General features: G+C 37.8%; 1 protein-coding gene across 3 annotated transcripts in view; it reads left to right on the top strand.

Moving 5' to 3' along the window:
* The window catches only part of mmp17a (matrix metallopeptidase 17a), a 265,578-nt gene that overhangs the window by 246,957 nt on the left and 5,101 nt on the right, over positions 1-13,520 (top strand). For all 3 annotated transcript variants that reach the window (XM_057818400.1, XM_057818399.1, XM_057818401.1), the window contains 2 exons: positions 3,770-3,922; positions 4,163-4,420. In XM_057818400.1, coding sequence (XP_057674383.1) covers positions 3,770-3,922; positions 4,163-4,420 — 411 coding nt within the window. The remainder of the gene's footprint in view (positions 1-3,769; positions 3,923-4,162; positions 4,421-13,520) is intronic.

The following is a 13,520-nucleotide window of genomic DNA, read 5'->3' as shown; positions in this document are numbered from 1 at the left end:
AGGCTTATTACAAATTAGGAGTAGGAATCACAAAGTAACTGCAATAGATAACATGATTATTGTTAGACTGAAATAAAAACTTTGTTGTGCTTGTCCTAATTATATTCATTGGTCAGTTTTGCTGCTCTATTTAATCTTACTTCAAACAATAGCAAGGTGCAAAAATGATCTTTAATTTAAAAGACAGATATTAAAATAAGGACAGCATATGATATGTTTAATTTAGAATTAACACAGTATTTATAAGAGACATTAAAAAATGGCAAGAGTGGGTTATTGTGAAATTTCTGGTCTAAAAATTGCACAGAGGTATTTAAAATACAGCTAATATATACAGTAAATGCTGTGCGAATTATACTACCTTCAGTCAAAAACAATCTTTCTTGCAGTTTTGCACTGGCATAAAAACTAACTTGAAACTAATGTTGTTTTTGTCAGCCTTGTTATTTTTGTCTGTCTTTTGGATGAAAATACATATTAATCTTTGTCGTATTTTAGTCATTAGATTGCAAAGGCCCAGATAGTAAAATTCTTTTTTTTGTTTTGTTTTAAATGGCATTTCTTCAGCGCGCCAAACAACCCAAACTGTTTGACCGACCGTCATTGTTCAAATGTCAAATTGACCGGAATTTTCGCACGACGCAGGGACTTTTCGAACGACCCATTTTCCATTTGCCTGTAAACGCGGGTTTTTGGGGGGGGTTCAAAACGCTACTTGTCCTACAATTTTTTGGACCAAATAACATAATTTACACATCAAAAATTCCAGGGCGGTATAAAAGTTGTATACAGAATTTGCCAAATACTTACGGTTCCCTCAAGATTCGCCAAAAACTGGCCTATTAATTTCTAATGTGATGCCATTGACAGCCATGTAAGTCCGAATTTCCCATTCATTTTTAATGGCAAAAAAACACAGATCTTTGTGATTTTTGACCATTTACCATGTCAGCCCGTTGACATTCAACTGCCACCCAAGTAAGTCGATGCCATTGACAGCCATGCAATATGCAACGTGTCCACGAAAATGTCCCAAAATAAACAGGAAATTGCCTAATATCAACTGGACGTGCCACTAAAATGTTCCCAAATAAACAGAAAGTGACCTGACATCAACAGGACGTGTTCCCTAAATCAGGGGTTTTCAACCCAGTCCTCAAGGCACACTGTGGGTCCTGGTTTTTGTTCCAGCCGATCCAGCAGAGACAGTTGAACCAATGAGGCTTCTGCTAAAACAAGCCACACCTGACTGCAATCAACTGATTGCACTTGTAAAACACCAGATTGGGGAAAAAGTGTTGTCATCTTGTTTGGTAAGAATGAAATCCTGCACCCACAGTGTGCCTTAGTGGAATAGGTTGGGGACCCCTGCCCTAAATGTCCCCAAATAAACAGAAAGTGACATGATAGATCTGTATCTACCACACCAAAGCCCCATCGTAATTTCTCCAGAAATTGCAGTTTCTAGTTTCAAAATGTGTTCATCTTCGTCTTGTTTTAGTCGTCAGCAACAAAATGATTTTGTCTGTAAAATTTAAAAGTTAAAAAAATAATGGTTACCAGCAATGTCAAATGAACATAGACAGACGAGCACATATTGTGGTGTCTACAAGGACAACGCTAACTTCATGATGATAATACACACTAAGCAGTACATTATTTTCAATTAAACCCACCCTCGAAGCTACGAACTGTATTTAAAAAGAAAAGAAAAAAAAAGTTGTCCGAGCATTTAAGAAAATGCTCGCCATGCTAGAGTTGATGCTAATGCTAACGCAAATGCTATGCTAAAGCGTCGAGTTACAGTACATTTAGTGTATGCTGATCGCTCAGCACCGACCTTTAAAGGCTAAAGCAACATTGCCTATTCTCTCTTGCCAAGATAAGAAAACAAATCTTACCATGTGTTTCCAAACAAGCAAGATGAAGCGTAGTCTAGCTTGAAATGCATCCTAAACTCTGGTGAGGCGAGTGAGGGAGAGGCGCAGCACATCTCACATGAGCGACACGACTCAAACACTGCTATGATGCAAGCTGCCCTGCTCCACGTAAAATATGAAAATTTCACGCATTATGAACATATGACAGGAACTACAGTGATCCCTCGGTACTTCAAAGTTCGCGCCCTTAGTCCATCGCGGATTTTTTTTTTTCAATTAAAAAAAAAAAAAAATACAGATGAGGTGTCCTGAACCGATCGCGTTGTCCCACTCCCTATTCCTCTCCCTGCTCTTTGTTAGTCCGGAAGTGCACTAGAGTTTCTTATTAAAATTAACGATGATTGACAGACGTTAAGATTTGATCTTGCCAGAGATGCTTGGTAGCCGAAACATCAAAGCGCCGCATGCGTCAATCATCGTTTAGCTTGTTAAACAGTTGCCGTGGCAACTCATTGTGTGTAAGTGAGCAGCTTGAGCGGATTTGGGTGGAGTTACTCAATGAAGCATTTAATATAGACAAGCATTTTTTTACTTTATTCTTGTTTAAAAGTAATTCCGTGGGACATTAACTAGGGCTGTCAAAATTATCGCGTTAACAGGCGGGAATTTTTTTTTTTTTTTAATTAATCACGTTAAAATATTTGACGCAATAAACGCACATGCTCCGCTCAAACATTAAAATGACAGCACTGTGAAATTTGTACTTGTTGTGTCGGAGTTTTGTCGCCCTCTGCTGGCGTTTGGGTGCGACTGATTTTATAGGCTTCAGCACCCATGAGCATTGTGTAAGTAATTACTGGCATCAACAATGGCAGGCTACTAGTTTATTTTTTGATTGAAAATTTTACAAATTTTATTAAAACGAAAACATTAAGAGGGGTTTTGATATAAAATTTCCATAACTTGTACTAACATTTATCTTTTAAGAACTGCAAGTCTTTCTATCCATGGATCGCTTTAACAGAATGTTAATAATAGTAATGCCATCTTGTTGATTTATTGTTATAATAAACAAATACAGTACTTATGTACCGTATGTTGAATGTATATATCCATCTTGTGTCTCATCTTTCCATTTCAACAATAATTTACATATTTTATAGATGGTTTGAATTGCGATTAATTACGATTAATTAAATTTTAAGCTGTAATTAACTCGATTAAAAATTTTAATAGCTTGACACCCCTAACAGTAACATTACATTACATTACATTGAAGTGCTTAAAAATCATTTAATATACATAAACGTTTGTTGTTGTTGTTTTTTTTTTTTTTTTTTTTTTTATTATACTTTGGGGAAATAAAAGGGAAATAAACATGTCTTATATGTATCTCTTTCCAATGCTAAACCTGAATAAATACATTGAACACACAATTGGGGGGGGTGCTACTTCACGTTTTTTCACTTATCGCGGCGAGTTCTGGTCCCCATTAACCGCGAAAAATGAGGGATCACTGTACAACAAATACTTTGTAGAATAATAAAATTCTTAATGAAATATTTTATTTAATTTCCATTACAAAACTAAGTACTGTAGTGCCGTTAAATCCACTTTTCAGCCTTTGTGTGGAGCAGCCAATTACTCGATTAAAACCATTTGTTAAACAGTACTCTAATTTGGCATATAGATATGCATCATTCTTATTATTCACACACAAGAGTACCTGACTCGAACTATTGGTAATGATATCTGATATTAATGTTTTGATTGAAACCAAACTGTCCAAATATGTTTGTCCCATTCAGACACAAGGCTTGTTTCCACATTGTCGTTAAAAGAGAAGTTCCATGCGCTGACTGTGGTAATCCTATTGCTTGCTGTTTTAGGAAAGTACTTCTGGCGACTGACACGAGAGAAGAACCTGGTGTCTCTGCGTCCGGCTCAAATCCATCGATTCTGGAGAGGCCTTCCACACAGCGTGGACAGCGTGGACGCTGTCTATGAAAGACCTGGGGATCACAAAATAGTCTTTTTTAAAGGTGTGTCTCCGGAAGTTTATTTTCAAACCTTTTTTACATTGTCTGCAGCAGCACAAAGAAACATTGAACGCTCCAAAGTAAGCACAGGGAGTACACGCAAACTCAATACAGCTGAGATTTAAACCCTGAAGCTCAGAGCAGATGTGCCAACTACTTCATCACTGAGCTATCCTGTTGTTTGTTTTAATTCCATAATAAAAAACCTAACAAATCCATTACTATTATTATGATCTTCTCTAGGTCTCAAGTACTGGGTATTTAAAGACAATATCGTAGAGGAGGGTTACCCACGTCCAATCAGCGACTTCGGCCTGCCTTTGGAGGGCGTGGACGCAGCCTTTGTGTGGCTCCACAATGAAAAGACCTACTTCTTCAAGGACAACCGCTACTGGCGATATGATGACCACCTGAGACGAATGGATCTGGGCTACCCCAAGGACAGCACGCTTTGGAAGGGGCTGCCCCCCCATATGGATGATGCCATGAGGTGGTCCGATGGTAAGTCGTCAGAGGAACTCCAATTTATTGGTTGCGGTATTTTCTCAAATTCAGGTTAGCGTCAGTGTTGTTTTTGGTAGCCATTTAAATTTGCGTGTTTTTTATGAAAGAAAATACTTATTCATCTTAGTCATATTTTAGTCACTTCAAAATGTTTTTGTCTTCCTTTGAGCTACAATGTAATTTTCAGAATATAAGGTATGTCTAAATATAAGTCACATAAGCCAATTATAAAAGAAAACCATAATTGTTTTGAAAAAAAAAAAAACTGCCGTTTTGCATCCAATAGTATGGGCATACTGAGGCCATAGCCACTAATGGGCCACATTATGATTAAAGTGATATTTATCTTGTCCGATTTTTCATTTAAATTTGCATGGATCGCGCCTGGAAATTCGAGACGTTTTGTGCATGTAACCGCACCTAATGAGATTGATTATAAAGCCAATCGTCTGCGAATTAATGTCAAATTATTTTGTCAGTCTAGTTCTAGTACCATCAGTCATGAATACAAAGCTACACATTTCCAGATTTCTTGAACTAAATAGTAGCATTTAGCAAGACCAGCAACAACCTTTGCATTCTGTTTATGTGATTGATTTGTATGCATTCGACTGATTAGATTAACCTTTGATAAGACACTTGTGTCTCTTCACAACCGGCACAAAAACAACTAATTAGCCGGAGATGCTCCCGGGCTCTTTGACTTACTTTGGAACGGCGCTCCAGAGGAGTAAACTATATCTGTACTTCCCATCAGGTGTTCATAAGAGCATAATGTTTCTGTTGTTTAATGTTTTTGTAAAAGAGAGCACCAAAAAAAGATCAGTTCATGGTTTAAAAATATGTTTTAAATATAATAATAAAAGACAAACACTGTGCTACCTCAAAATGTGACTGCATAGTACATCTTACACAAGTGTAAGCATTGTTGCCCTACAGTCCCTGACAAAAGTCTCGTCGCTTATCCATTTTGTAGAAACAATTGCTAATAACTAGGTGTGTAACGGTACACAAAAATCTCGGTTCGGTACGTACCTCGGTTTTGAAGTCACGGTTCGGTTCATTTTCGGTACAGTAAGAAAACAAAATGCAAAATATAAATTTGCTAGTTGTTTATTACACACCTTTGTGCTTTCAACAATAGGAACATTAGCCTATACAAAGCTAGAATTCTGCTAAAAAAGTAGCGGGTGTTTAAAGATAATCCAACAACAATTTGCCTTTCCGACCCCGCGTATTGGTCAGCTTTGTTTCTGAAAGAAAGAAGAAAAAAGAAGTCCTGTGCTAAAGAGAAAAGCAATCCCAATGACAAAGATTTTAACATATATTTTACAAATGAAATGCCTCAATGAATATTTTTTTTTTCTTATGAACGGTTTTCAAAAGCTTTATTGGTGGATTTTCTCAAGTTAAAGCACCATGCAGAAATGAATAAATGTAATTGTGTAAGCAGGATCTGTGTATAATTCTTATTATTTAATTACAGGTGTTTTAGCTCATTTCAATTTATTTTATTTAAATACGTTATTATTTATTTTATTATGTGTTTATATTTTACAAATGTGATGTAGTATTCATTTATATTGAATATTTTATGTTGTATAACTTTAGTTCCTATGTGAATATTAGTTCCTACTTGTTTTGTTGTGGTAGGAGGGTTTTGTATTGAACACGGGGCCGTTTTGGTTATTATTATAGCAGAGAAGACAGCAGTAAATCAACAAAGACAAGTCAACTGTGCCCCGATCTACCACTCAAGAGATCTGATGGACTCAAAAAGTGGGTTACGATTGCATATTAGTTTGAAAATTGACCAGATCCACCGTATTTTTACAAGAGTGACATCCGGTCTGCCCGATCCTAGCTACCGGTAGTAGTATTGATGCAGGAGGGTCGCGTTTCGCGTCAAATAATAAACTCTGCCATTCTTTTCGCGTGCGTCGTGTTGAGCCGCTTCTGGGACGCATCTAACACGCGGCTGCACTGCGACTGGTGTGCATTGGCTGATTGACTTTAACGCCCGCGTTTCTTTGCGTTCTCGCGGCGGCCACGTTGCCGCGCCGTTGACGTTTCTGGGTTATACTGTCCTACCGTGTTGGTCCACATTATAGTAGAGAAGACGGAGTAAATATGATCTATACAAAGAAACTGTAACCCGATTGACTCACAGCCTCGAAAAGTAAGGGTTACATTATGTCAGAAACGGTTCAAATGCATGTACCGTTACACCCTTACTAATAACCTGACTTTAATTATTCAATTGGTTTCAGAAATGGCTCATATGAAAGCTAAGACCCTCCCAAAAGATGTTGAATGTACAGAAATATATTTGTTTCACAGAAAAAAGATGTACCATTTAATGAAGACATAACGGTCAAATTTTGGCAAGACAAAAGTTTTGTCGCCTACAGAAAGTAGTGTGAAAATTAAACAAAAAATGTACTTCAAATACAAAAATATGTTACATAACATAAGCGAATTAAGTAGTGATGCTGTGGGATCCAAATTTAATATCTTGTATGACTTCCATGGGCTTGAAGGATTGCATCCATGCAGTTCGGCAAGGATTCATACAATTTATTGATGAAGTCATCAGGCAGGAACATCAAAGAAAGCAGTCTTGCATGCCTCCCAGAGTTCATCAACATTCTTGGGTTTTGTCTTCCATGCTTCCTCTTTCATCTTACCCCAGACATGCTCATTGATGTTCATGTCTGGTGACTGGGCTGACCAGTCCTTGAGGACCTTGATCTTCTTTGCCTTGAGGTACTTTGAGGTAAAGATTGAAGTATGCAATGAAGCACCATCCTGCTGCAGAATTTGTCCCTTTTTATGGTTAGGAATGTAAAAGGCAGCTAAGATTTGTTGATATTTCAGACTATTTATGTTGCCTTCCACCCTGCAGATCTCTCGCACACGCCCATACTGGATTTTTCCACCACCAAACTTCACTGTTTTCTGAGTGAATCTCGGATCCATGTGGGCACCAGTAGGTCTCTTGCAATATTTGCGGCGACTGTGGAGACTACTGGAGCCCGCATTTCTGCCCTACTTTCTGTAGGCGACAAAACTTTTGTCTTGCCAAAATTTGACCTTTATGTCTTCATTAAATGATACATCTTTTTTCTGTAAAACAAATATTTTTGGACATTCAACATCATTTGGGAGGGTCTTCGCTTTTATATGAGCCATTTCTGAAACCAATTGAATAATTAAAAGTCAGGTTATTAGCAATTGTTTCTACAAAATGGATAAGCGACAAGACTTTTGTCAGGGACTATACACAAAGTTCAGGAAATTAACATTGGAAAATACGTATAAACATACTGTATATGAGCCATATGCTGGTTGGAGTTATGTTACAGGCAATCAGTGGCGTGGGAAGTGGTGTGCTGAGGGTGCTGCAGTACCCCATGGTGTTGGAGGGTAAAAAAAGTTTTAAAGATAATTTTTTTTTGTTTGTTTGTTTGTTTATTAAAATAAATAAAACATATTGAAACAATAGCGTATTGCACTATGGGGATTTGATATATTTGTAGAAAAATGTTTTTCTTTTTTTAATAACACCCCCTGACACCTTGCTTGCTACCGGGTCACGTTGAATAAGGAGCTATTGGAACGGAAAGGTAAATTGCTGACAGAACAGGCGTTTACATGGCACAAAAATGTTGTGAAAAGGGGGTGTTAAACCAAGGCTTACTGGCCCTTTTAGTTTTCAAATGTGTTCGTGTGTCATTGTGCCGTCTAGCTGCGGGGATTTGCATTATAATACACAGGCACATTTTATTTCCAATACAAAAACTCCAACACACACTGTAAGTGAAATAGAACGCTGTCTTTGTAGTAGTTGTGGTAGTTCGTAAACTGTCGAGCATGCACGAGGTACCAGTGTTGTTTTTGGCAGCCATTTTATTCTTTGTCGTAGTCTTAGTCTTTTGGAAGAAAATACTTATTAGCAGTGTTGGGAGTAACGCCGTTATAAATAACGCCGTAACATAACGGCGTTATTTTTTCAGTAACGGGGTAATCTAACTAACTACTTTTTCCGCCGTTACCGTTACTGACGGTCAAAAGCGGTGCGTTACTTACTCTGAATAAATTGAAGAAACTACCAGCCGTGTCAAGTCGACTCCCTGCTCTGTTGATTTGTCATCCAAGACTTGGGGTGCATTCAGGTTCGAGAATAGCGCACGTACTTCTGACTCCAAGCTGTTTGTCCCTGCTCATTCAATTAGACAATGCTTTCCAAAGTTTGGTAACGTTTCTGTGTTTGCTACACCTGATGCTAGCCTCGTTCCCATCTCCCACTGTCAGCCAGCAATAATTCTGCTTCCATCTTGAGGACGCCAGACGCTTTGAAGGTGACGTGAATTGTCGGGAAACGAGCCTACCTGAATGCGGCCCCTCAAGAGATGCGATGGAAGTGATTGTGATTGACTGAGGGTTAGAGTCATGTGTCGTGGTAAGCCAATCAGAGCCGGTGATTTCACAAGCAAACCGGAACAGCGCGTGCGGCAAACACACACACGCAAAACAGATGCACAGGGCAGAGCATTCAGAAGAAAAATTGTCCTTTAAGAGGTGGAGATATAGACACTATTTCAAGTTTGTCGAAATTAAAGGAAAGAACCTGCATGTAATGTGTAATTTATGTCCCGGGGCAAAGCTTTTGTCGACATCTGTGGTAAGCAATTCAAATCTGCTGAAGCACCTAACAAGTTAACTACCTGTCTGTTCTTCTCTATTCCACTGACTCGAATACTGCTCAGAAAATTTCAAATTCTTTGACATACAACAAGTTCTTTTTAAAGTAACGGAAATAGTTACTTTCCCTGGTAACTAGTTACTTTTACTATAGAGTAATTCAGTTACTAACTCAGTTACTTTTAGGAAGAAGTAGTGAGTAATGTAACTAATTACTTTTTTTAAAGTAACGTGCCCAACACTGCTTATGAGTCTTAGTCATATTTTTGTCTTTTCAAAATGTGTTCGTCTTTGTCTAGTTTTAGTCAACAAAAACTCAAATTTTGTCTACTTTTAGGCAGTCAAGCGAGTACTCACTGAACCTAATCAATCGTTCAGTGACCACTGCCAACATCCGACCATTCATGGATACACAAATACGCAGCCTGTAAACAAACTAGGGAGAAAGTGATGCGAAGTGTCCATTTCCCTCGCAGTTAGGACATTGAGAACAAAAATAAATGTAACAGTGGTTAACTTACATTAACCTTGTGGTAATGTTCAAATAATTCAAAGCACTGACAGAGTGGAACAAGCTCTAAAGTAGATTCAGAACTTGCACAGATGTACACAAAATTTAAAATAAATAAATAAATAAAATGGGGGAATCAGTTAATATGCCTTCAATATAATTTGATTTCCCGCAGCACACATAGACCAAGTATATCAACACAAGCACACATTCATTTATATTCTGATAGGTTTGGCGAAGGGAATTCGAAGCGGATGAAGGTGTTAATCTGCCTTCAGGTTGATTCATGAGTACAGTGTAAAGAGATAGCTGAGGCAGTGAGGAGGTACTAATACAGAGTTAAAGGGAGCACCATCATGGCTGCATGCACATTCATTACAGTAGTGTGGTGCCTCGACTTTAATTTCTTCTGTGACTGTACTCATAAATAATCTTATCTCAAACAATCTTAACCTATTAAAATGAATGGAAATGCCCTTCTAGCTCCACATTTTGTGCCAGGGGGCAGTATAAACCAGATGTGGATATACAGGAAGAGTCGTCCTTTAACTGCTCAATCAGCAGCAACATTGGTCACAGAGGAGGTGGAGTATACTGTATGCCTTGAGGATAGTAATAGTTAAATATTTTGACAATGCTTGAAGTGATGTCTAAATATTTCCAAAGTTTCACTCCACATACAGACACACAAAAACGTTTGCAAGTTGTTCGAAATCTGGGAAATATGGCCTTGCAGACTCTCACAAACCTTAAATAGGTTTTGTATATCACATGGCAGTAATTTATTATATACTTTAAATAACATTATAGATGAATGATAGTTGACAAGGTCTTTGATTTGTAAAAGTTTTGAGTGAGCAAATAAATGATGGGTGTGATTAAAAAATCCAACTTAATGTATAGTCTGTACTGCTCGTTTCTGCAATATGACTAATGAATTGATGATAGATTTATAACTGTTTCCCCACACTTCGATACAATATGTGAAATATGGGAGCACCAGGGAACAGGATAAAGTGCGGAGTGCACTACCATCAAGGTATGATTTCACTTCATTTATTAGTGAGAGGCTATGTATTAGTCCTGAGTTGTGTTGGATTTGAGGCAAACTACATTTCCACACAAACGCACACCGAGGTATGGAACTTAGCAAGGAAAGGCATGAGAGTCCTTTTTCGAGTGTCTCTGAGCTCGTGAAACTTGGGGAAAAAAAGTGCATTCATCAAGTTTTCCTCAGCCGTGATTGCGTATATCCGTCTTCTGAAACAGCCTGATAGCACAGATATAAGCATGCCTGCCCCTCTGCTATTGGATGCGTTGTTGACGTTAGCGCGGCAGCGCTCTGAAAATAGAGCAAAGCTCTACTTTGGGCGCCACCTCTCGGCGCAACTTCATTCAAACTTGGCCTTCTGTCCAAGACGGCCGTCCACCGCTCACTTTCGCCGGAAAGTCCGGTCCAAAATCTAGTAATGGCCCGGATGGGGGTAAAAAGGAGAGGAGCCGGTATTGGCTTACCACTTTTTTGTGGCAACAATAATAAAGAAAAACAATAACAAAATAACAGCTGGCTGCCGCTACACGTGACTGCTATCTCTCGCTATCTTGCCCGTTCTCCCATTCTTCCTACTCGCTACCCCCGACGTCACAGGTCCCCATTTCGAATCGTCTCTTTAGGGGGCCGCGCTTAGTTACCGATATTACAATGCACAATGAATGGGTAGCTGCTGAACCCTTCACACTAGGCTGCCGCTAGTTTGAAATGGTCTTAAAAAAAACAAAAAACATATTATTTGTAAGGCGTGGCGGCTTTCATTTTGGTGTGGCGGTGCACCACAATATTTTATTTGTAGGGGAAACCCTGTACTTATAATAAGTACAGTGGTTATACAGTTGTTTTTCTTTGACGGATTAAGCGTATTGTTAAAAACTGACCAGATAGAGAAAAACTGAGAGCAGTTTCAGATCTGCACCCAAAAATCAGTTACAGTTAGGTGTCAACCTACAACAAAAACAGCTGTGTGGGAAATTTGTGTATATATATATATATATATATATATATATATATTAGGGCTGTCAAACAATTAAAATTTTTAATCGAGTTAATTACAGCTTAAAAATTAATTAATCGTAATTAATAGCAATTAATCGCAATTCAAACCATCTATAAAATATGCCATATTTTTCTGTTAATTATTGTTAGAATGGAAAGATAAGACACAAGATGGATATTTACATTCAACATAGGGCTGGGCGATATGGCCTTAAGTACGTATCACGATAAATTGAGCAGATTTACCTCGATAACGATAAATGACGACAAATTTGCCCAAGCAAACTGTTATATAATTTGAAATTTTGAATCAATGCATGGAATACAAATTAACCGTTTCTCGTTAAATTTATTTATCAGCTTTTAAATTTAACAATTGCACATGCAGTCTAAACATTAAGTATTTTTAAAAAATCTTGTAAACAATAAGAATTCTTGAATTTTTTCACTAAATTCATTCCGCACTGTTATACACTAGATAGTGGCATACGTTTAGATATTTAGAATAGATCCAAATACGATACATCCACCCGCCACCCCCCAACCCCCCCGAAATTATACTTAATTAAAAAATAAAATGTTTCACAAACCTTTCCTTTCTTTTATTCGGCTCAATTATTTACATCTTATGATTTTGAAAATCCTTACAGTATGCAATAAATAATATTCCTGTTCCCAAGCTCTGTGCTTACTGTACTGTAATTTTTACAAAAAAAAAACAATACATACTTACTCCCCGTCATCTAGGACGAGCCACTTACAAGACTAGCACTGTCATGTATTACAAATACTGCTTTGAACACATCTTCACAGACAAAAGCAAAGACACAGGCTGAAAGAGGTCAATTTTAATTGTGTAAATCACACTTAATGACGACACGATCTCCTGGTTGGAATAGACGACATCCACTTAATTCTATTGAAGATATGTAATGCTGAGGCAATTTGTCAACTTTACTTTTAAAAAGAAACGTGCACTGTTTATCCAGTAGATGGGGCTCTTGCAGTGTGTCAAACAGTGATTCAATTTAGGGCAATTGTCTTAAAAGTGGTTCATTGTTTCAGAAAGCCTCGGTTTTTCCATCCCTATCTGGAACCCGTCAAGAGTTTACTTAATGTCGGGTGAAAGTTTAGCGAAGTTAACTTAAGCCCGACTCCATCCCGTTTACTTGTAGCGTTAGCCGCTAGCTTAGCAGTTAGCGTTAGCCTACCGGGCTTCTGTTTGATTGGCTTCCTGAAAACCATGTGACTCCAAACGTAAGCACACTGTCTGCTTTCTTAAAGGGGAATGAACATAGCCGAACAACACAGAGTCAAAGCGGGATGAAAAGACTATATTTTCTTCTTTTATTAAATTACCGAATTTACCGACATGGTCAAAATTACGTCGGTCATCGTGAAGAATTTCGGTAACGGTAAATTTTCGGTTTACCGCCCTGCTCTAATTCAACATACGGTACATAAGGACAATATTTGTTTATTATAACAATAAATCAACAAGATGGCATTAACATTATTAACATTCTGTTAAAGCGATCCATGGATAGAAAGACTTGTAGTTCTTAAAAGAAAAATGTTAGTACAAGTTATAGAAATTTTATATTAAAACCCCTCTTAATGTTTTCGTTTTAATAAAATTTTTAAAATTTTCAATCAAAAAATAAACTAGTAGCCCGCCATTGTTGATGTCAATAATTACTTACAGAATGCTCATGGGTGCTGAAGCCTATAAAATCAGTCGCACCCAAGCGCCAGCAGAGGGCGGCAAAACTCCATAAAACACAATTAACAAATGGGCATTTCACTCTGCTGACATTTAAATCTGTCTGAGC

Source organism: Corythoichthys intestinalis, chromosome 17 (assembly GCF_030265065.1).
Source record: "Corythoichthys intestinalis isolate RoL2023-P3 chromosome 17, ASM3026506v1, whole genome shotgun sequence".
NCBI classification, from domain to species: domain Eukaryota; kingdom Metazoa; phylum Chordata; class Actinopteri; order Syngnathiformes; family Syngnathidae; genus Corythoichthys; species Corythoichthys intestinalis.
This window is presented reverse-complemented; position numbering and strand designations above follow the sequence as displayed.